Raw genomic sequence first — 24,261 nt, 5'->3', positions numbered from 1 at the left:
CAGCGAACACAGAACACTTAGTGAGACCTTGATCTTCTGATACCTTCATATGCAATTTCTTGTTTATAGCAGAAACGGGCCATTTGTGGTATAGTAGTAGTACTAGTCTTTGAATAACACATCATCCTCTCTTCCCTTCTGTCCAGTTTTACTCTAATCCCACACACCTTTTGAACCTGAGCATCCCAACATAGAGAGGGAGCTTAATTTAGATCCGACAGGAACCTGATCCGCGTATCAGCCCTGGTCTGGCCCACATCTAGAGAGGAAAATGTCAGAACTTAAGAGACAGGGATTAGTGAAGCTAGTCTGAAGGAATGCTATGGCGCATGCCAACCATTTGGGATGCAGGTTTACTACAGTGGGGATAAAAGTACAGGGTGGGCAGGAGCAGACCGCGAAGGACAAAACAAGAGTGTGTCCCTGAAAGCCTTCATAATAACTGCATGCAGCGGGACTCTGTGGGTCGCTTATCTGCATGTTTTAAACATTTGCCTTTAGACTAAATCAATGTTCCCCAGTGTGTGTCCTTGAAACCCTCAAACCCAAACACCACTGCACCCCATTCTGAGACGCGCCTTTTAAACATGGCTGTGTGTTTACACAGTGAGGCGATGCATTTTGGGGCTGCTGTGACCTCATGGTCCTAAAACAGCTGCTGGTACATAATGAAGGAAAGCACACACACACACACACACACACACACACACACACACACACACACACACACACACACACACACACACACATCACAGGGAGACAGAAAATTGTTTTCTCCGAGGGTGTGTGTGTGTGTGTGTGTGTGTGTGTGTGTGTGTGTGTGTGTGTGAGGGGGGGGGGTGTATCCTCATACTGCATTACAGTGTATATGGAGGGGTGGGAAAAGGTTGTTCTTTTTGACTGTTTTTTTTTACTGTTGGCAGGACTCATAAGGCGACAAGCTGCAGCGATCATGAAGTGGTGGGATTTCCCTCCTGCCATCATTTTTCTATTTTCAAACCTGCAACCTTCAATTCAAAATGTTTAAGGTATATTGATAAAAAAGGGCACCACTGCAGAGGAACATCTTCATAGCTGCAACACTATGAGCTACTGTGTGATTCTGTTGTACCTTTAGTTTGCTACTGACGGGGCAAAGTGCAGTGCAACAATTCAATATACCTAAACTTTCACCAATAGCCAGTGTTTATCATGAAGAGAGCAGCCTGCACTGACAGCATGTTACGTGTTTTTCACACATTTTATATTTTAAAACAACATTTTTAGCCCCTCATGACAAAGACCAGCTACTTATTTGACAGGAAAATAATAAGAAGGGTGTTCCTGTACACCCCTCTGTAAAAAGAAGTCTATTTAAAGTTGAATGTTGGCTGGTTCTGTAAATTTCCCATAAAAAGGTCCTTACTTGGTATCACTGGGCTGTAATTGTGTTTGTATGAGCTTTCTCTTTCTTCCTGTACTTCTATTCCCTGAAACACGATTACAGCATTATCACTTTCTGGCAAGAGTCTTTTCTTTCAGCAAACAGTTTTTTGCGAGATGTGTCTCAGGGCGGTTGCCATGGCACCGCATACACACACACACACACACACACACACACACACACACACACACACACACACACACACACACACACACACACACACATTGAAGCTGTGGCTCAACGTGGCCGATGTGTGATAAATGTGCTGATTGCTCCCTCTGGTGGGTTGAAGTTAGTCTCTGTTTTGTCAAACTGGTGCTGTTGAGGAGCTCAGGGCCAGATTTACTAAGATGTGCTTTGTTCATCAGATGTACTAAAGGTTATAATGTCATCATTTTATGAGTAACATTTTTTTGTTAATAGGAAAAAGGAAATATTTGTGATTGAGCTCAGTGATCTCATGGAAATCCCACATCTGACCGGCACAAAAAAGCTCTCCTTGACTCGCATAGTGCGTCTTGAGGGCAGATCAGCATCAGTCCAGGAGCTGACTGCGGAATGAACTAGCAGCATAGATCAGACACTGAATCCACACAGATTGCGGCCGCAAACACAATGAAAACCGCACAGCATATCTGCGCAACCATGTTGTTAGTAGACCGGGCCCTCTGTGTTACTTAATATCCCATCCCATCTATCTTCAACAGGCAGCCTCGGGTAACGTGGACACACTCAGCAGACTACAGCACACGACCGTCTGAAGCACAGCGTGGGAATGTGGAGGAACATTTGAAACTGGAGCATCAATCATTCCTTTTGAGAGAGACGACAGTTTCAGTCTTGCTCTGCCGCCAGTTGCCCGGGTATCCGAACAACATAATACTGTTTCACACTCATAGTGGTCGTGTTCTACTTCATACAAGCAATGCTTGTTGTTCTTACAAATAAGTATCACGGGTCTTTGCCCGTACGTTTAGTCAATCAAAATAAATAGTGCAAAATAAATGCAAAATAAATCTAAAGTCAGGGAGACGTCAATGCGCCATTTTGACGCGTCGCAGAAGGAGAGGCACAGGTGTGAATAATAAAATTAATGATGGCTGAATTCCATTCAGCTGCTTCTGTTTCAGGGTCCTGGTGTCGCGCGTGCTCGTTCACTGTCACAGCTTACGATTAGAACAGAGCCCCATCGTTAATGTTATTAGTAACACCTGGGCTTTCACTAAGGCCAATCCAATGCACAGTCCTGAGAAGAGGACTAATCAGGCAACAAATTGAAAACACCTGTGTGAGTTGACCTTCAGCGCAATGTCTTTACGAACGGTCAACGCCAAATATTTAAGGATGTCGACTTTAGTTGTGTTTCCTTTGGTTTGTGTGTGTACATGAATCTATTCTTTGTTTCCAAGACAATGTTGTGGAGATAATAACTTTTAATAAGTGGCCCGGCTTGATGACTGTGTCTGTACATCAGATGTACATGCCTGGGTTAACATAGACCTCTATTGCTATATTATATAACGGCTGTCATATGACTATTGATATTAAGACCACCTTCAGTAATTACTAAAAGTAACAATATAAGAAGTGGTATCGACCCAACTGGTCTGGCCTTAGTAGCTACTTTGAAAGAGCATAGAGTTTCCTTTATAGACTTATAGGTGAAATATGTATATGAAAATGTAAAGATGTTAGGGAAATGTCTGTTTTTGCAGAAAGTGAACCCTTTCATCAATGTAAAATCAGAGTGAAATCTGTCTGTAATGAAGATGCGAGTCTTTTCTTTTTGGGTTTACGAAAAGATGAACTTCAGAGACAGAATGAGAGATACAGCTAAGGCTGGAAAGAAAATATGAATAAAAATAACCAGTAATGGATTATTCTGTACACCTTTTTATCTCCATGGATGTGCAAATATAGTTAACTGAGTAAAGACGAATCCCTGAATTTAAGGGGGATGGTCCGTTGATTTCATCGAGAAACTTTACAAGAAGCACGACGGAGACTGAGGCAGTGTCCAGTCCACCAAAGCCAGCCTCCTCTCCTTTAATAGACAACTAATGGAGAAAAATGAATGATGAATCCTAATGAAATATGGGGGACGAGGGAGGAGGGGGAACGTGTTTCCAACCATCCATGTCATATAATTTTGACTGTGATGAATTAAAGAAAATTATTGCAAAGTAAACTGTGTATTCATTGCAGGAGGTATCATTTATCACCTCCTGACCTGTCAGACTACTTAATCAATTAATGCCCATGCATTAATCAATCTTCAGTCTTTTCCATAAAACTAACAATGGATGTCAAATGGAAGTGGTGATTCATCACGGGCTGACCGTTTGAGAAAAAAAAAATATACACTGCCTCTGCATAGGCCACATGCTGAACCTATAAATAAATACAATAATGCAAATAGTTCTTATATTATTATAACATTTTACTGACAGTTCAGAAAGGTGAAATAAATGGCTGGGAAGAAAACACAAACCTATACATCCAGAGTATTTAGGACCATAGCACAGTATTAAGCGGTTTACTCTCCAACAATAGACTAAAATAAATAATTTCATCACAACATGGCAACATGTTTAAATATGATGTGCAAGAAAACTCTTGGTACAGTTTGTGTTAACTTTTTATGAACAGATTTGTCAAACAAAAGCACAATTCCCTCACGTGAATTACTAATTCTGCACAAATGTAACGAGGTGTGCTACATTCACATTAAGATGTTCTCTCAGCTTGCAGATGGTAATCCCCACAAGAAAACTTCAAGCTACGTAATTTACTAATAAGACGTGTTCTCAGTCCTCCACGGGCCAATACCCTCCCTTGAATAACAAAAACAATGCCATTATAGAAAAGAAATAATAGTTAAAAAAAAATGAAATACATGCACAAATTCAAGAGCAGTGAATAGTGTTTTAGATATTTATGCATGATGCTCTTCCTGGCTGTGTCGTGTACCGTGCAGTAAAATATGACATTAAATGCATCACTTCCTGACTGTGTGTAAGCTTCCAATGTTTCACCAGTGGCGTCTTGGCATTTTCCAACGAGACGAAAATGTCACCAATTTGAACGAGTTGCCAATACTTTGCGTGTGGTTAAACGGTTTTCCACCACAGAACAGGAATGCATCACGTGACCGAATCAGCTGACGGAGAGAAAAAAAAAGAGAAGCAACGCCGCTCGCGCCGCCCTCCCCTGTGACGCAGGGCTCACGCTACGGTACGCCATTTGTGTCTAGCAGCAAAAAGCGCGGACAGTGGAAATAGTCGTATAACAAGAGGTAAGTTCAATTGAAGTTTGACTGTATTTGCTAATAATTACTCGAGTTGCTTTTACTGAAACGATAGACGACTCTCGGGGGTGTTTTTAGGCACTGTTTCGGCCACATATAGCACTATTTCAGAGGTCGACGTTAGCCTCCTTTTTGGGCCACTGTGATGCCGTCGTTTTCCAAGCCATGGAGCGATTTAGACCCGCCTTTGTCCCGCTCTGATTGGACCACACCGCCGATGTAGCAATGCCATTGGACGTGCGGCGTGTGTCTCAAAGTACAGTTGAGAAACATGTCGCTAGTTAGCAAGTTAGCCGCGGTAGCCAGAACCAGTATCCACAACAACTTCCCCACATATGTGTGGAGGTGAACGAGCAACGTACGCCACGAACAGAGTGTTCACGCGGTGTCTTACGCTGCAACACTCGACCGCTGTCGTTGCAGTTTCACTTCTTTACGGAGCCTACGTTTACATTCGCAAGCACAAGTAAACTGAGGCTGCTAAGCAGAAACAAGGCATGACCCTCTACACACACACACACACACACACACACACACACACACACACACACACACACACACACACACACACACACACACACACACACACATCTAGCAGAAGTACAGTATTTATTACATTTTTTTCTACCTAAATCCTAATCAATAATAAAGGATAAAACGCAGATAAAAGGTACATAAATATTATTTTAAACCTTTTGTGACAATGTACACATGGATGTGCTGAATCATAATGTTTGTTGCTCAAGATGTCCCCTATGTATTTTACACACACCATGTATTATATGGTCGTGGAGTAAGCTGCAAATAAGTAAAACGCAAGCAAATGAAAAATAACACCCATCAGCTGGAGTGATGTATGGCAAAAAGAAACATGCAGCAAATACAGAAACACGTCTGAAGTAGCAGTGCATTGTGCTGTATTAACCACCGTGACATTATGTTGAATATATACAGCAAAAGAATAGATGTTGAGACTGTTGCAACAGTATAAATATGGTTAATCATAATGAATTGTTGAGCTATACTTCACATACTTTTAGTGGTCTAATTGTGGCAACAACTGTAGTGCTATTGAAACATGTCTATACGCATTTAGTAGTGGTTCTTGAACCAGCGTTGCATGTATGCACCATTGAATGACTGTGACTTAAGTGGACTTGTTTTGCCACTAAATGACCAGCAACCGCGAGCTCACATGCTGGAATGTTTGTACCAAACAGTTTGTGTCTGGAAGCACTAGATGGCGACATTTACTTGTGTTGCGGCTGATAGTGCTGTGAAACGAGTGATCGTTTTTCAGAAGCTTGTGTTTAATAACTACACAATTTGTGTCAAATGCACTTTACTTGTTTCCAGAATGTTTCTGTAATTCACTAAATTGTGTTGTAGACAATTGAAGATGCCATTCATACATTCAGTTTCTGTCTTTCTTTCCAGGAGTTTGATGATAGCGATCAACTTTACTGTTGTACGATCATAGCAGGCTATGAAATGGATAAAGCGTTGATATTGGGAAAGGAGGCTGCTGAGGACAAAGGTTCTGATAATGACACCGGTGGGATGGTGCAGCCAGGTGACGTGGAAATGGAGGAAACTAAAAGAGACTCACCCGGTGGGACCGCCAAGCCCGACGGACCGGATGAGGAAGTCGCTGAGAGGCTGCGGCCTGACTCTGTGCCAGAAGATGGGGATAACCTCTGCACAGTTTGTGGCTTCTCAGCCAAATGTCCAAGATCGCTGAAGATCCACTTTTCACGAAAGCATGGAAAAAACTCAAAGAGTACCAATAGAACTGCAAAGCCGGCCGAAGAAAATGAAAACCCGTCGGACGGGAGTCCGGCTGAAACCCAGCAGGAAGTAGACATGGAGACGGAGAGTGCTGCTGAAGTCAAACAAACCCAGGAGTCTGATGTTGATGAGCCGAGGTCAGCAGCCGACGACAACGGCATCAACACAAACAGTTTCACTAAAAAGGAAACGGTGTTAGACAAACAGCAGGCAGATCAAGAGGAGGCAGTCCCCGCACAAGAGAGACGAGTTAGCAAGAGAACCCCTAAACCTAAGATGATACATTCGTGCAACTACTGTGGACAAGAGTTTAGGGACAAGTCCCCTCTGGACGTGCATATCCAGAGATACCACACCAAAGACACCCCATACACATGTGAGTACATGCTATTCTCACGTTAAAGGTGAAACTCAAAGTTCACGTTGTTCCAAAGATGTTAGGTAGACAGGTAGTTCCATCAAGAATATTGATAGATTTGTTTACAAATCCTAAGCATGACATGTTAATGATATCTAAATGATCTTTTGGCTGAATTGTGTGTGTCTTTGAAATGTGTTTCAGTTGAGGCTGGGGAGAACATGGGTGAAGACAAGGAAGCCGAGGACCCTGGCGGCGCCGTGAAGGCCACCCCGACCAGAGTGGCGGCTAAACGTACGTTCAGCAGGTTCCAGCTGAAGTGTTCGAACTGCGATTTCAGGGTCAGCACCCCGGCGTTGCTCGAAAACCACACGAGAGTAAAACACCTGAACCAGGAGTGGTACCGCTGCAAATTGTGCAACTTCCTCTCGGCCACGTCCGAGTGGATGGACGCCCACCTGTCCTCGGACAGTCACATGCGGCAGCAGAAAGGGGAGAAAGGCAGCGAATCCGCCTCCTTTGACGCCTACGTTGAGAGCGTAAGCAGAGACGGCGCTGGAGAGGGCGCCAACGTGGACGACATGGCTCAGGTGGCTTGCGGAGAGGGGGCCGCCGCTCCGACAGAGGGGCAGCAGGTAACCGAGGCGACTTCCGGCGCTGTGTTGGTGGACGAGGAAGACTTAGAGCTCGAAACTCCCAGAAAGAAAAGAGGCAGACCGAAGCAAGGGTCCACGACCACTTGTGGATACTGTGGCCTGGTGGTGTCCAACGCTACCAACCTCACTGTCCACGTCCGCCGCAAACACAGCAAAGAGTACGGCTACAGCTGCACCCTGTGCAACTACAGCTGCGTCACCAAAGGGGACATGGATCGCCACTGTATCACGAAGAAACATGTTCGACGCGCACAAGAGTGCGCCAACAACAACCAGGCCAACAATCACACAAGTGCGTCACCGGAGGAAGCCACGACTGGACAAGCACAGGAACCGAATGCATCCCTGCCGGGCGCCGACAGGGAGCCGGAATCTGACGACTCGGCCGCGAACGAACGCAGCGGAGAAGAGCAGCCGCAGTCGGACACGAGCCAGAGGAAAAGTAAATATGACCCCGTTAGCGCTTGCAGCTATTGCGATTTCGTAGCTCAGTCGATCCCCTCGCTCCATCTTCACGTCAAGAGAAAGCACACCAAAGATTTTGAGTACGTCTGCCTCGCGTGTAGCTACTATGCCGTAACCAGCAGGGAAATGTCTCGCCATGCCATCACGGAAAAGCACAAACAGAAAAGCCAGAAATATCTGGAACCACGAGAGAGCGAGGAACAAAGAGCTGCGGCGCTCCCGTTGAAGGAGGCCGTTGAGCTGGTGGACCCTAACCCTGAATGTGACCACCTGAGCCACACAGAGGAGTCCGACTCTTCTTCTGATGACAGCCAAGCTGCCCAAAGTCAGACTGCAGCCGCACCAACAGAGCCTGTTGATGCTGCTGCTACGGTGGCTGGTGGTGCAGATGATGAGAAGCAAGTAGAGAGCATCGCATCCTCCAGTAGTGGTGAACCGGATCCAGCAGACGAGACAACTGGACTCACAGAGCTCTGTGAACCCCAGCAGGCTCCAGCAGAACTTCATCCCGATGAGGATCAGTCCGCAGAGCCAGAGAGCCGGGAGGAAGGGGGACAGCCAGAGGACGAAGAACCCCTGAATGCAGACGAGATGATTTTGGACGCAAAAAGCGCCGGCTCTCATTCAGACACACAAATGTCCAAAGCGCTTCCCTTCGACGCCTGCATCGTGTCCGTGAAGGCCCTCGCTGAGCAGGAGCAGCAGCTGCAGGAAGGCCTGGCTCTGGAGGGCGAGGCCGCCGTCATATGTCTGACCGGGGGGTCGACGGTGCCCTCCGGCTTCCTGCCCCCCAACTCCGCGTACGTCAGGAAGCTCAGGCGCAAGATGATGAAGGTGAGCGACGAAGCCAAGCGAAGCACCGCCCGCATCCGCTGCGAGGACTGCGGCTTCATGGCCGACGGCATCAGCGGCCTCAACGTCCACATCTCCATGAAGCACCCGTCCAAGGAGAAGCACTTCCACTGCCTGGTGTGCGGCAAGTCGTTCTACACCGAGAGCAACCTGCACCAGCACCTGACCAGCGCCGCCCACCTGCGCAACGAGCGCAACAGCGTGGAGGCGCTGCCCGAGGGGGGCGCCAGCTTCAAGTGCGTGAAGTGCACCGACCGCTTCGGAACGGAGCAGGACCTGTTCGTCCACATCAAGGAGAAGCACGAGGAGCTCCTGAGGGAGGTCAACAAGTACGTGTTGGAGGACACGGAGCAGATCAACCGCGAGCGCGAGGAGAACCAGGGCAGCGTGTGCAAGTACTGTGGCAAGGTGTGCAAGAGCAGCAACTCCATGGCCTTCCTGGCACACATCCGCACACACACCGGTACGTACGCTTCTTCTGTTCACTCACACACTCTGTGTCACATACACAGCATACAAACACAGCGGTGTGTATGCTGCTGCGTAAAAGCAGGTCAAAGGTATTATCCCTCATCCCTCACTAACTGTATTTTCAATGCGTTGTTATGCAATTTAGGAGCTTATTTAAACCAGAAATGAGGTTTTGATCAGAAGGTAATTTAAAAACACTCATGTGCAACTTCGCAGTTGCTGCATAACTCATTCAACCTTCTGTGACTGATTTAAAGCCTTATGAGCGCTCGCACAAAAAGAACAATACCCTCTTTGTGTGGCCGCCTCAGCTATTAGGCCTTTTGTTTTTAGGTACAATTGCATTGAGTTGGGAGTCGCAGCCTCCTCTTTGGCAGCTCAAGCTAATGTTAAGGCCACTATCTACTGCAGCCAGGTAATAGCCGTTTCAGTAGAGGTGAAGGTAAAGACTGATTGAGCTTCAGACCAGCAGGAGAGACGCTAATGGACCCCAGATTGGGATTCCCTGAGCAACGCTTGGTCAGAGACATGTGCGACTCATAATTGATGTGTCCATTACCGAGACTCAGTTGTAATTATAGTCAATAAGTCTCTGTAAATGTGTTAAAGCTTAGGCTAAAAGCATTGGCGGTCCAAAGAGAGGTGGGCTAATAATTTAAAATAATCAATGCAGACGTATTCAAAGCCTTTAATTTCCCTTGTGTCTGTACGTCCACGTTTGTGAATGTGTGTGTGTGTGTGTGTGTGTGTGTGTGTGTGTGTGTGTGTGTGTGTGTGTGTATATATGTGTGTGTGTGTGAGCGCTCCTACGCCCGGCGAACGTGTGTATATGTCAGCCTTCATGGCTTGCTGATTATCCTCAATCCATTAAGATTTATCTTGTCATTTATAATGCAAAGCAGGGCTGCGTCGGTCAGGGCTTTCGGCTGGGAAATGTCCAGGTTAAGAACATAGGGCGCTCCATTACTTCTCCCTGACCATGTGTATTAATTGCTTTTAAAATCAACTTAATGCAGGAACGAGATGCGAGGGCGACATCAATAAATGCCCTTCTCTGCCTCCTGTGGTTCATCCCCCTTTCAGCCCAAACTTTAATGGGACTTTAATTGGAGTCCATGCTCTGTGCGTACCATGTGTGCGCATGGTTGTGTGCATGCGTGTGAAGTGTCTGCTGTGCGGGAGATAAAACAGGAATTGTTTCCACTCTCGGGCTCCGTGACGGTGGACGGTTTAGGTGTAGGTATTGTAGCTTTTGTCAAAAAAAAAGAAAAGCCCAACATAATATTCCCTTGCTGAATACAGCGTGAAGTACTTAAAACAGTGTGCGGATTTCTCTCCCTCATGTCATCAAATTCCCATAAATGCAACGGGCCAAAAACGTGCGGCAGTAAAATGTTTTGGATCGGCTGCTGTTGCTCGGGTAGAAGAGGGATAACTCCACTCCAAGGAATCCTGTTTTGTCCTTTAATGCAGTACGCATGCCAGTCACCTTGTGTGCCCAAAGTCAGATTGCTTAAAGCTGTGAGGAGGTTAAAATCCGGATGATTAATGTGGAGCCACCACTTTCTTCTTATTAACGAATAGTCTATATGTATTCATAATTTTCCCGTGTCATAATTCCTGAGTTTTGAGGTCACTTACTTATGTTACTTAAGAAAATGAAAGCTGTGACACGGAGGTCCCAACAGATGGCTTCAAGTCAAGGGCACATCCCGAGGTTTGAGATGATGAATGCTGTGTGTGTGTTTTTTTTTTTTAAGGTTTACCTCTTTTTATGCAATTGAGTTATGTTCTTGTTTATGAGATTACTTTCATTTATGCTGTTGTTGTTTGTGGAAAGCAGCCATTTCTCTTCATTTTGACAACATATGCCAGTTGTTATTATTGCTAAGTTCCCTCATTACAGTGAATTATTTACCTTTTTATGTGGCGGCCATTTATTCTGGGAGTTTGTTTGTGGGGGCCGTGGAGCTGCACAGAGGGAGGGGGGGGGGGGGGGGGTCTGGGAGCACGTCCAGATCCTTTTAATTAAGACCTAGTTTTTATTCACTTGATTAATCAGTGAAATCAGGGGACGGTGGTGGGAGGCTGCGCACAGATTTGTCAATTTGTCCCTTTTTTTTTTTTAAAGGAAACGCGTACGCATGGCTTGCATTTGTGCCAATGAGGGTACAGCTGGAATTAGCATTTTGAGGCAAATTGGTCACTTTTTCACCGGAGTGAGCTGTCTGACCTCAGACTGAGCCTTGAAGCAAGAGGCACACGTGCACACAGGATGTGATGCGTGTTGAACAGAAGCAGAAACTTCCAAACACGTCCGCCGTTGATTCTTGGTTTTCTAACGTTGTCGAACCCTCAAAGTTATTTAGTGTTTTTCCCCTCAGGATTTTATATTCTATGAAATATTAAAAAAAAAAAAAAGCACGTTTAGAGCATCATGGGACGTTAACGTCTCTACTGAAAGCAAAGTCGGCCGCCAGCCTTGTGTCAAATTGAAAGTGCCCGTTCAACGGCCTGTTTTCAAGTATTACTTTTTGATTTGTATTGTTTAAGTGGTGAAGTGGTGACTCCCGGTGTTTACAGCTGTTGGATGCAGAAGCACCCGAAGTCGCCCGGCAGGTGTGCAACACTGTGGATGACTGAATGTGACCTTTCTCTACCAATTTCAAACAAGCCGTTCTGTTTGTTCAACCAGTCAGTTGGTGAGCACAGTTTGTAAAGTTTCCCACACAGAGCCCTCTCATCTCCCTCTTTAATGTGTGGTTTGTGGGTCCTCACTAAAATGCCACAGTGCCTCTTTAATGCAGCCGCATTACTTTTGGAGCCTTCACAAAATAATGAAATAACCGTGAGTAAGGTTTACCGTAAAACCAGGAAAAGACGACACTTATGCCATCTTACGATATCCAGAATCTAAGACGATGTCTGGTCTCATATGATGTGGACATAATATCCATATATTGTCCAGCTCTAGTGGGAGAGATGCTTTCCCCCCCCCCCCCCCCCCCCCTCCAGCTCTCAGTTCCTGTGTAATCCAGGTGAGGTTTGATGTGGCACTAACCGTGCTCTAATCCACTCATTGAAATGTAAAACAGATGTATTGATAAGCTGCAGTCATTTAAAACAATGTTTAATGGTGGAAACCGGACAGAAAAAAACCCCAAAATGTATTTATTTTAAATTATCATGTATAATTCTCTTCCTCCAAACCTGGAAGATTAAAGCCAAGGATATGACAGGAGTGTGTGGCATGTGCAAGGCTTAAGACATCACCTTGTGTGTGTGTGTGTGTGTGTGTGTGTGTGTGTGTGTGTGTGTGTGTGTGTGTGTGTGTGTGTGTGTGTGTGTGTGTGTGTGTCTGTGTGTGTGTCTGTGTGTGAGCGAGCGAGCGCTCGGAGTGAAACATTACACGAGGTTCCCCTCTCCTCTCAGGAAATGAATTAGTCATTCCCTGTCTCATCGGGGATGTGAGGGAGCCACATCGCCTCTGTGTGGATGGCAATATTAATTTAACATGACACTGCATTGATGGTCAATTTCAGTTTCACGGAGGCTGTTTAAGTGGAGTGGTGGAGTATTAATGTGATAAGATGTGGGAACTGAGGGACGTTACATCTCCCTCCTCTCTGCCATGTCTCATACTCAGCCAGCCATCTGGACAAATCAGCTCCCCACACGCCTCTCTCTCACCTCAACTTTAGGTTGAGTGAGCGCCTGTGTGTGTGTGTGTGTGTGTGTGTGTGTGTGTGTGTGTGTGTGTGTGTGTGTGTGTGTGTGTGTGTGTGTGTGTGTGAGAGAGTGATTGTCTCTCCTTCTGTTTGTCCAAGGGTGGTTATGTCTTCTGAATGTAATGTGTGCGTCTGCATTGCACATGCATAAGGTGTGAGGTGGGGTTCCGAATCTAGATGTAGGTACGTGTTGGCGTGATGGTGGGTGTGGTGTGAGCGTCTTGTCTTTTTGTTGTTGTTGTTTTTTTTTCCCAGGGTGTTGATGATCGTGTTGTGTGATGTGATGTGTGTGTGTGTGTGTGTGTGTGAGAAAGTGTCTGCACATTGAGGTGTGAAGTGTGTTTTATGTATATGGTATTTTTTGTGTGTTTATTTGTGACTGTGTAGTGATTTGTGTGTACTGTAGGGGACATGTGAAATGAAGAGGCTGCCTGGCTGGGCAACAGCAAAAGCCCCCCCCCCCCCCACACACACACACACACACACACACACACACACAGACACACACACACACCTCCATGTTTATGGGCCTTGTTAGCACACGCTTGCCTTTCAATCTTCGTTACCGGCTTAAAATTCGATGTGTCGTACTTCCAGCTCACGGCAAGTGAACCGTGTATGAACGAATTAGTAATCTACACAAAGTGCTTAATCAAATCAGCGGCGGCCCCTGGAATGAATATTGTAGAGCGTCTTGGGATATTCACTGCGAGAGGGCGAGGGTTCGCTCAAGAGATGAGCGCACCCGGATGCACCAGGCTGCCGCTGAGATCGGAGCGTCGCACCGCGTGATGCCGGCCCGAATCCGGCCCGAATCCGGCCCAGCCCGCCAAAGAAAAATATCCAGTTTACTTTTATTTTTGTGTAGACTTTAGCAACTTATGTCGCTGAATTTAAAAGTTTGGCATTATGTGTTAAACCCAAAGGAATACGTGATTTTGTCACGACGACTGTTTTCTTTCGCCCGACTCTGAAGGCCTCTTCCCTCTTCTGTACCGTGAGCTGGAGAATGTTTGTGCGTCACACAGATGTAGCGCCCTCAGCCCCTCAGCGGCTCTGCTCTTCAATGACGGATGGCGGGCAGAGGCTCTGCCACTCTCTCAAGCGCCACCCCCCCCCCCCCGGACTTATTAATGACAATAATTAGGGAGAAACCTCCCTGAGAAGCCCGCCGGAGTGATTAGCGCTTTAATGATGGAACGGGAGGTAGTGAGCGCACACAGAATTGATTTACGCATTCGCCCTGACCTTTGGAATCCAATTTACGCATCCACAGGCAAAGGAAGGGTAGGTAAGAGATGAAGGAGAGTGACAAGGATGGATAGAGAGTGAGAGAAGAGACGCCTGGCACTCTGAGTGTGACTGTAGTTTTTATGGGGGACTGTAGTAAGGGCATCTGTTTTTTTTTTTTTTTTTTTTTTTTTTTTATAATTCTGGAGTCATTTTGTGGCTCTGGAGTAAGTTGAAGTCCTCGCACAGAACTAATAACGGGCCTACACGCCTGGCATTGAAGAACGATCTGTAACGTAGAATCTGATTTCTGCCCAGCGGCTATGCAGTCGTGCTTTATTGCGATTGCCACCTCTTTCTTTCAAGCGTAATGTTATTGCGGGGATGTGAACTCTCTCCGTGCTTTTTGTTTCGCAGGATCCAAGCCCTTCATGTGCAAGATCTGCAACTTTGCCACGGCCCAGCTGGGGGACGCCAGGAACCACGTGAAGAGACACCTCGGCATGAGAGAGTACAAGTGCGACATCTGCGGGTGAGTTACAACGACCACCGTGTTCAAAGCGCAAGGGGCGGAGCAAAGGCTCTGCTACGTCACAACTCAAGTGAGTTTGGGGACAGACGATGGTCAACTCATTAGACAACCGAACAGACTTCTCCACTCTTACATAACTAGGGTTTCTCTATACAATCTGTAATGAGGCATGAGGCCAGAAACAGAATTTAGACGATACCGTAACATTACCTGCAAACCTTTTTTTTTTACAAGTGTCCCATATTTATATGGAAACATAGTAAGGGATAGTTTAGGAGGCATTTGGTGCCATAGCTGAATAAACAAACAGCCAGCGAGTGGTTGCGTTGCTCCGCTCAGGTGTAGTAAGGTTTCATGTTGGTGTCTAAGGAGCGATCTGCTAATTATCTTTTGCTCAGCCCACTTTAAATTGCATTTGTCTCAAGCTAATTCATAATTCAATCCAATTTAACCCTGCCCGACCACAATGAGAGACTCTGTTCTGATGTAGACTCCTCATCAAAAAGATTTCAATCTGTAAAAAAAAAAGAAAAAAAAGAAGATACATTAAAACCTTCCACGCACTGCTTAAATGAGCTGATATATAAATATATATATAAAGAATATCATTTTTCTGTCTTTAGAGAATCACATTTAATATTCTGGTTGAAGCTCTTAATACATTGACTATTATTTATTTAGGAGAGAAAGCAATCAATTAAAAGGCCATTTAACGTTACAATAGCTAGACACAGTCCAAAAACAAACGCGCTGGTTTCAGTACCGGTCACAGCGTACCGTGTGAAGCCGGTTCTCTCACCTTTAACTGCCCCCAGGCCTTTCTTAAAAAGACAAACGTGTTGCTCCTGGTCAGCGGTCCTCCTGAATTAAAGGTAAAAGATATCCGAGTTTACTCCGCCTCCCGTTTTTGTTTCGGCTGTACATGTAACCCTAATTGCCAGTTTATGTAGGTAACCGCCAGCCTATAAATACCCAGCCGTGCAAGAGTACAGTAATACCCCACTACCTTGTACCCCCTACATGTGGACCATATGTTGTGTTCAGCTGGTTCCATTCCCGCGGTAGACCTCCTCGCTGCCGAGCCATGTTCGAATGGACGTGTTAAGCTGTTTAACATGCAGTCGGGGAATAGAGTAAATTGCGGGATTTCCAGCTTTGTGCCATCGAGCTTCTGCGGCTACACTCTGGCTAAGATGGAGACATATGTGGAGTTATTAGTTTCTCCCTCTGTGTAATTCTGTGTAAAGCGTTCCATTTAGTTCAGTCGCGGGCCGATTTTGTTCTTTTTTTTTTTCCTTTTTTTTAAAAAGCCGAGCGGAGCGAATGTGTTTATTTGCTCCCGCTGATGTTTCGCAAACATATTACAGCGGGAGCAAACAAGCGTTTGGTTTTAAACACAGCTTCTCCTTTAATGAGAGGAAAGGCTCATGTTTCACAAGCCCTCCAGCTGAAAACCCTCTTCTCCCAAGTGCTGCAAAATGGGTTTGGGCTTTTGACCAAGCGGCGTCTCGCTTTACACGCACACACACACACACACACACACACACACACACACACACACACACACACACACACACACAGACACACACGCACACACCTACGTACAGAGCAGTTTTCCCGATATGCCTTTTTTTTAAATGGGACTACTAAATACAGCCCCTGGTTTCACAAATCATGCGGGTGGAGGAGCCGAGCGCTGCCAGTGCCAGCCGCCGGTGACAAATCGGCCCTGTGTGCGCTTTCAGTACTGACTGATCACCAGGCCATCGCTCCTCTTGACTAAAGAGCAGCAAACACAAAGAAAACCCCCAGAAACACCCTCATTAAGGCCAGAGCCATACATACCCGTTAGCCTGCATCCCCTTCCCAAACTCCTCACGTGTGGCGATGCGTCCTTAACCTGAATCTAAAGCACGCCGCTAACGGATGGCCGCGTTTCCGGCCGTAATGTTTAAAGCGAGATTATGGTGCGATTTAAGTTCTGCATTCTCCTGCGGACGCTAATGACGGGGCGTACACGGTTTTCCAGATATTTGTTTGTGATCGCCATTAATCATTTCAATTAACACAAGGCTATCTTGAGGCTGTTTTTACAATATAATATTTATGTTTCATTAATTCATTTCACGCTCACAGACTCTCGGGCCTGAACTACAGCAGAGTTTTGCTGCTATAGTTTATTGCCATTTTGTTCAGAGCACCGGCTCAGCATATTGTTTGTGCTCCTTCCCTTCCTTCCATCCTTCAAATCCCCCTCACCGCCATCGATTGCCGTGTTTTCCTTGTTAAAGTTTCAGACCAGACGATTATCTCGGCTCTGACGCGGTGATCGAGCGGATGTGCTGCACCTCGGCTGTCCACCTCACTTCAGCGTCGGCGCGCTTGTTGAACTGGTTGATAGTTAAAGATCATATTGTTGTGGCATTTAATTAACAAATGCAAATGCGAGGCCAGGACAGATTGGAGCCCCCTGACCACGCTGCCAATCACACCTGAGCGGGCCGGTCAGTGCCTCGCTCATCATCGCGAACACTTTATAGGCTTTCTGTCTCCGCCTCGCCGTTTCCCTCCGTTCCTCTACACATCCGCGTCCACGCCTCTGTCCGTCTGTCCGCCTGCATGTGTCTTATGTTTGTAAAACGGACCGCTCTGTCCTAATTCGCCCATAAAGAACTCTTTAAGGTGCAAAAACAGCAGAAAAAAAAAAAAACACAAATTGGCTGTTAGCACAAAAGATGAGATTTCTCATATTTAATTGGTTGGAAAAAAACAAAACAAATCTCCAGCATGTGAGACGGCAGATTCTTGCATTTCCTCACGGTTGTGTTTTGTCCACAGTGGGGCTCGGGCCACTTAATGAGCCTCCTCCTCCTCTCCTCCATCATCCAACAGAAAGGCCCTGGATTCAGCATTTCCACCCTCCCCGCTCCCTCGTCCTCCCCAAAGATGCAACGGACATCCAGTGCTGTTGTAGGTGTTAAATTATGCATAAACAGTCTAAATGCTTTGAGGCATTGGTTTAATATCTTAGCCCGGGCCTTGGAAGTATTAACGCTATCATGGACGTGGATTGTCCTCCTGTGCACTGCCGTTTTTATGATTATGGGTCATAAGCTGCCCGTTTCCTAGCGTCACTTCAGGAATTCGAACAAAAACCTTTCTCGCAACACACAAAAAAAGTTTGCAACGCGCTGAAGTTTGTCTTCTCCGTGGAGGAGGAGGCTGCGTTGTGTTTTCCCCTCCCTTCCTCCCCGGTCTCAGTTTTCTTGACTTAGTGTTGGAGGGAGTATATATAGTCATGATTTCGTGTCGGGTGTTGTGTGTGTGTGTGTGCGTGTGTGTGATTTGACTGTTAACAGGATGGGGCTGGCTCGTGTCAGGGTTTTTATGTCCCCCCCTGTCTTGTGAGATTGTCTGGTCCGTACCCAGAATAGCCCATCAGTTCCGCCCTGCGTGGCTCATCCGCTGTAATGTGCCTTAATGCCCGGGCCTGTATGACTAGTGTGAGGCCTGGCAGTGACAGTGGAGGAGCATCTTAGCTTTGCTGCTTATCCAAAGAAAGCCGTCACTTAACTCAGCCCCTCTATTGTCTCTCCACACCCCTCTCCTTCTCCCCTGACGTGATTCTCTATAATCCTCAAACAGATTCTGGTTAGAACTCCCTGAGAACTATTTTTATGTTTTTTTTTCTTCTTCCCCTCTCTTCCTTCCATTTAAACATTAATGGTTGTTGCAGATGAAGAGAGGGATCCCTATGAGGATGATTATAATGTCACTCCGCTGATCTCCCGCCGCCCCGAAATAATTGTACATCATCGCTTCATAACGTGTCAGAGGGACACGTTGGTGGCGTGCAATTAAAACCGCAGAATATAATACACCAAATTACTGCCTGTCAGGCCTACGAACAACACACTCGGTATTTGAGTTACACTTAATCATCACGTACATTAGCGATTTCGCTAAGATCCCTCCACCCCACACCCCACCCCACCCCACACCCCCTTCCGCTCATACAGCAAGGGCGTGAAACGCGCTGCTCCTTCCAGGCTGAGGGATTGTGTCTGCGGTGCGACAGCTCCAGGGGTAGCTACGCGTTAGACCTTCTGCAAGCTCCCAACATCTTGCATGTTTTAAACTCGGCGTGCACCTGGAAGCCTGCTTTTGTATTCATTAACACACAGCTACGGATGTAAACACTGAATATATGTATTTGTACTTTTGTCGGTAAAAAAAACCCCACACAGTTAAACGCATGTAAAGTGAGAATAATCTAAAACGTTTAAGGGGAAAATTTGTCCGATCAGTAAAAGTAGTGAGTGGAGTTCTCCTGCTGCTGGCGGTGCCTACATGTACCAGGATGCATTGCAGCCATATCGTTCTCGCATGGCTAATGCGGCCGCCACCAAAGACGGCACTTTATTTACACAATGGAACTTAGAACAGGCGTAGGAAGCTGACTCGTGCGTCCACAGAACATCTAAGCTGCAAAATAACCTCGACGCAGGCGTCGTGTCCTCACGTATCTCCCTGAACTTCTGTACGGATATCTTATGCATGTACTGCTTATCTAAATGGGTATTGCCCTTTTTTTTTTTTTTTTACGGGTTTTGATCAATCTAATTTGTATGTGTTCGTCACACGCAGGGCCCGGTCTTCAGTCCCAATCAGGAAGATGTACGGGTGTTTACTGCCGTGGACACTTAAGAGTGTGTGTGTGTGTGTGTGTGTGTGTGTGTGTGTGTGTGTGTGTGTGTCTGGGAACACGGTCCTTGTCAGTCAGCGCGGTCCCCTTCACCAAAATAAACACATTTTGCCCTGATGCATTTAACTAAATTTAGTGTGCCATTATCGGAAATGAAATAAGTAACGCTAAAGGTCATTTGGAAAATAATGCAGAAAGGCTGGTCTGGAAAGGTTAAGTATGTGACGAAGGCGTTCTGATGATAACGAGGGCTGCGTACGGCTCGCAGAGCTCGGCATTCTGGTTTGACTCGGCACTCTGCGATCGCTCTTTATGACCGAGACAGCTTTACAGCCCGTTACCCCCCCATAACACGATAAAGCGCAGCATAATGGATTGGATGTGTTTAGTAGCCTTGGGCTGATGTTTGTAAAATTAATGTTTTTTGCAATAGAAACACACTCATGCACAGGCACACGCAGGAAAAAAAGCATGAGAGGAGAGAGAGAGAGAGAGAGAGAGAGAGAGAGAGAGAGAGAAATCAACTCCGGACAGCATCGATGTATCAATATAAATCCACCAGTGTGCCGTTAAACACTTTTTATACTTGTTTTGCAGCTGGATTGTCAAAACTTTATTTCCTCACAAGCGCCGCGTCCTCGCAGATATCTCTCAGCCGGAGAGATGACAACAAACACACGGCTTCATTAGTCCGGTCTGGATTACGGGCCCCAATACTCCGGCAGGAAGGCGATGAACGCTATTAGATTTGTGTTTCAAATTACACGAGCACTTGGGGGAGATAAGTCTGTTTGCTCAGTCAGTCTCGTGTTGGTGAAAGGGTGCTTTTTGAAGAGTTCGAATGGGACCCCACACAGCATCCGCGAGCGCCGCAGACAAAGGGAGGAATCTCCGTCAGCAGATCAGTCCCATTAGCTTTTAATAACAATCCAGTGTTCTTTAGTGGGCCCAGAACTGGGGCCTGGGGGCTTCATAATCAGAGCGTTTCACTTTAATCAAAGACAAACAAAAACAAACACTGGGTCCAGGCGCTAAACGGCGAGATCAGTAGTTGAGCTGGGGAGCCAGCGCAGCACACGGGCTTATGATAGTAAGTTATACGACTCTGGGGGACCGTCTAACTTAAGAGGCCATTGTCCGCACCGTGTATGATCTCAGTAGCTCCCTTTCTAAAACATTAAACTTCTTGTGGCCTCAGCCTTTCTCAGCTTTTTTTTTTTTTTTTATCACTTTTTGTTTTCATTAAATCTCAACCTGCAGGACTTGCAGGACGAAAATGAAGTAGTAAATAGAATGGGGTAGTAATCTTTTTTTTATTTATTTATCTTTTTCCGTCTTTTTTTTATTTGACAGTGAAGAGAAAGAGGACTATGTCGTGACTATGACGGAGGCGTGACTGCTCCGCTGTGAAGGCGCTCCAGTAGCAGTAACTTTTTGCCTTACAAGACCGTTTCTTAATAGCATTTATGAACATTGAAATTACCTTCTAAGGATTAATATCGGCTAACAAAGGCGAATTAGCTCCATTCGCTAGAGAAACATGAGCAAAGTTTGCTCCCTCCCTAAAAAAAAGTCCCCACAAAAGAAGTACAAACTTTATCCGTTTAAAGTGGTTGAAATATTTAATAAAATGCTGATGAACAATCCATTCTATAGAGTTAATCATGTCATAGGTATATTGTAGGAATAAAATAAAAAAAAAAAACAGAAAGAGGGGAAAGTTAATGAGTGATTAACAACAGCAATTAAAAGATGAAGAGGAAGGCAGATGAAAAAAGGGGTGTAATTAAAATATCAGTCCTCTCATTGTCAGAAGTGCGAGTGTCATCCATTGTGCACTTATTAAAAAGCTGGGTGGAGGGGAAGGAGCAAACGGCGCTTAATTCCAGCAGCCCAAAGTGTCTGGTAATCTGCCCATGGATGGAGCTGCGAAAGGCCGTAACTCACGTTTAAGTGTTGGGGCCGTGTCATTGCAGGTTCACAGTCATGCATTTCTGTGTTGACACCCATCGGGGCAGGGGATATTTGGCAGTCAGGAGTAATTTAACTTAATTAATGGGATGCATATTTGATGGAGGAATAAAATATCCCGGCTCAGCAAAGTGGAAAAGGGGAAAGATTTAGTGGGAGTTAAAGGTGGAGGGGAGAGTAATTTGTGCATTCAGTTACCGGCTGCTTGAGAGACAGAGAGGGAGAGAAGGAGGAGAGAGAGAGAGGGGGGTGGGGGGGGTGGGAGGAAGAGTGGGTCTGGGATGGGAGAGAGGAGGAAGCGAAGGGGAGGATGAGAGATGGATGGTTGACACAAAGCTGAGCTGATGTGTAGAGGGGAATGGGCCGTCCTTCCATTGAGAGGGCCATCAGACTGACACCGCTTGATTTAATTGATATCCGGACTGAGCGCTTCCTCAGCGCAAACAGACACATTACGCTGGTTTGCAAACTCGTGGCAGAGCTTCCGGCTGCCAAGCGCCTTCTTTTTTTTTTAATATTCATGAGGGGGCTTTTAAGGGTGTTCGGCAGCGGCCTCCTCCTCCTCCTCCTCTTTCCTTCCTTCCTTCCTTCCTTCCTTCCGCCGCCGCCGCCCGCTTTACAACATGTCTTTACTACCAATGCGCACACTTTACCCTTCCGCGCGCTCGCGGCAGACACGCCGCTTTTTTTCCCCGAGACAAACCCCGCGGCCTGACGGAAAAGCTGTCACGCCGCTCTTAATCTCCCCTGGCACTTTTTAATTGACTTCCTGTAGGTATAGATTACTTTCACGGCGAGTCTGCCACCGCGATGTTTGATATCGTCCCGGAGACTGGCACCTGGGACGCTTGTAGCTCATATCTCGGTCTCCGTCTTCCCTCTCTTCTGCCACCCCCCCCCCCCCCCCCCCCCCCCCCCTCTCTTTCTGTGTGATGGCCAGACTTATTGGGGGAACGGGGGAGAGGTAAAACGCAATCAGTCATTGCCATCATCATAATTGAGCTGATGTTCCTGCTGGGAGTGCTGGGGAAATGTTGGCTTGGGTGGAAGGGAGGCTCTCTGTGTGTCTGACTGAAGCCGTTAGTCGCATTAGGCCGACGTACAGGGCAGGTACCGGGCCCTCTGTCAGATTGGATGTCAGCCAGTTTGTGCTGTCCGATGGATACGATGCGGTTTGTTTGATTACGTACCGTATTTATCGTCAAATGAATCAACACTATGTCTGAGGTAAGCTCTTAGGTCTAATGAAACAATTTGAGCAGGCTCCAAACAATTATGCGTGGATTATGGTTGCGATCAGCGGATCGGGTCGAGTCAGGTCCGTTTGTATAGCCCGGTATGACTGACGGTGTCTCGACGAGCTTCAGCAGCCCAGCCTGAAGAATCACGGCTGCAGAGAAAGACGTCAAGAAGCGGATTGGAAACAAAAACACGGTTGCAGGAGCTAGAAATTCAAACAGGTTTGTAATCCGGCAGCGAGATTATATTGCGTCCCATTACCAGTATTGTCCCAATGTTGTGTCCAAGGCTTCTTTTTTTTCTTCTTCTTCCTCCATAACTGGGATGGAAATCTCAAGAGAGTGTTTGGAAGTTTTCAGATATTTTGGCCTCGAAAAATGGTGACATTTCAAGTTATGAAATCCTGGCACAAACTGTCTGCTGTCGGTGGCTCGAGTCCAAAAAACAAAAACATTGTTAGTGATACAAGCCTTCATATCCATCCGTTCGCCAAATACCACTCTCACTTTGTGTATCACATGTGGTCTGGCCCACACATGCTCATGAGAGGCAACACGAGCGGACAGGGCCTCCTCCTACACACTTCCAGCTATTTACACAGTCACACACACACACACACACACACACACACACACACACACACACACACAACACACACACACACACACACAAACTTGCTTTCCCGTCATGATAAAAGTACATGATACTACATGGTGAACAGGCTGGGGAACATCATGTGTTTGTTCCAAAAAATGTGGTCTGGGGCCTAGCGAGGATCCGCAGCGTGGGCTAATTTTATTGTTAGTTTCCACCCGTGAGGATTAATCAAGACGCAGAATGTGCAATGTGAAGTTTATGTAGCTCCCCTCTCTGTGCGGTACGAGGACAGTTTGAGATGTGACTTGTATATCAGACACGCAGTATCTGAGGACAAAACAGATGGTGTGTGTGTGAGCTGTAATCTTTACGAATAAGGTTCCGCTTTCTGTAGCAGATCTGAGGTCAGATCCTTTTTCTTTTCTTTTTTTTTAATAATAATATGTCGCATCACGTGCGCCGCATGTTTTTTTTCCGGGAGGCTCGCTCAGTCGGAGTCTCGTTCTCTGCAGTCCATCATTCCGCGGCATCCTTCAGGCCTAATATCACAAGATCCAGATGATTCTCAGATTCATGAAGTGATATTGACCGTTGTCTATGCGAAACTGATAATAAGCCGTGATGAATGGCTGACATTAGTGATGAAATTACATCAACCTTAACGGGCTATTGTATTAACACACCTAGCCGATCCGAACCCCCCCCCCCCCCCGCCCGTTTAATTGATTAATTGCTGACGTGGATGGATGAGGGTTTGCGGGCCCTGAATCGGTGGCTGATTGCTAGTCAAACCATAAACAGGAGCGGCCACAGTGGGCCCTCAAGGGCAATATTCATGCTCCCCAACCTTATGGTGATTCCTTATCCAGCTCTGACAAGAGGAAAATATTCGGCCATAAAAACGCTGGTATCACCGGGCTGACATATAAAGCCCTCCGT

At 46.3% G+C, this 24,261-nt stretch overlaps 1 protein-coding gene across 1 annotated transcript in view; it reads left to right on the top strand.

Annotated features, from left to right (window-relative positions):
* The first annotated feature begins 4,645 nt into the window (after positions 1-4,645).
* The window catches only part of znf407 (zinc finger protein 407), a 130,088-nt gene continuing 110,472 nt past the window's right edge, over positions 4,646-24,261 (top strand). The window contains 4 exon segments of the mRNA XM_068730046.1: positions 4,646-4,718; positions 6,168-6,894; positions 7,081-9,312; positions 14,696-14,810. Of these exon segments, the coding sequence (XP_068586147.1) occupies positions 6,222-6,894; positions 7,081-9,312; positions 14,696-14,810 (3,020 nt within the window). The 5' untranslated portion in view covers positions 4,646-4,718; positions 6,168-6,221.

The sequence above is a fragment of the Cebidichthys violaceus genome, unplaced genomic scaffold, assembly GCF_023349555.1.
Source record: "Cebidichthys violaceus isolate CVI_PGR_0920_01 unplaced genomic scaffold, fCebVio1.0.p SCAF_49, whole genome shotgun sequence".
In the NCBI taxonomy this organism is placed as follows: Eukaryota; Metazoa; Chordata; class Actinopteri; order Perciformes; family Stichaeidae; genus Cebidichthys; species Cebidichthys violaceus.
Note: the sequence above shows the minus strand (reverse complement) of the source record. Positions and strands in the feature narration are given on the sequence as shown.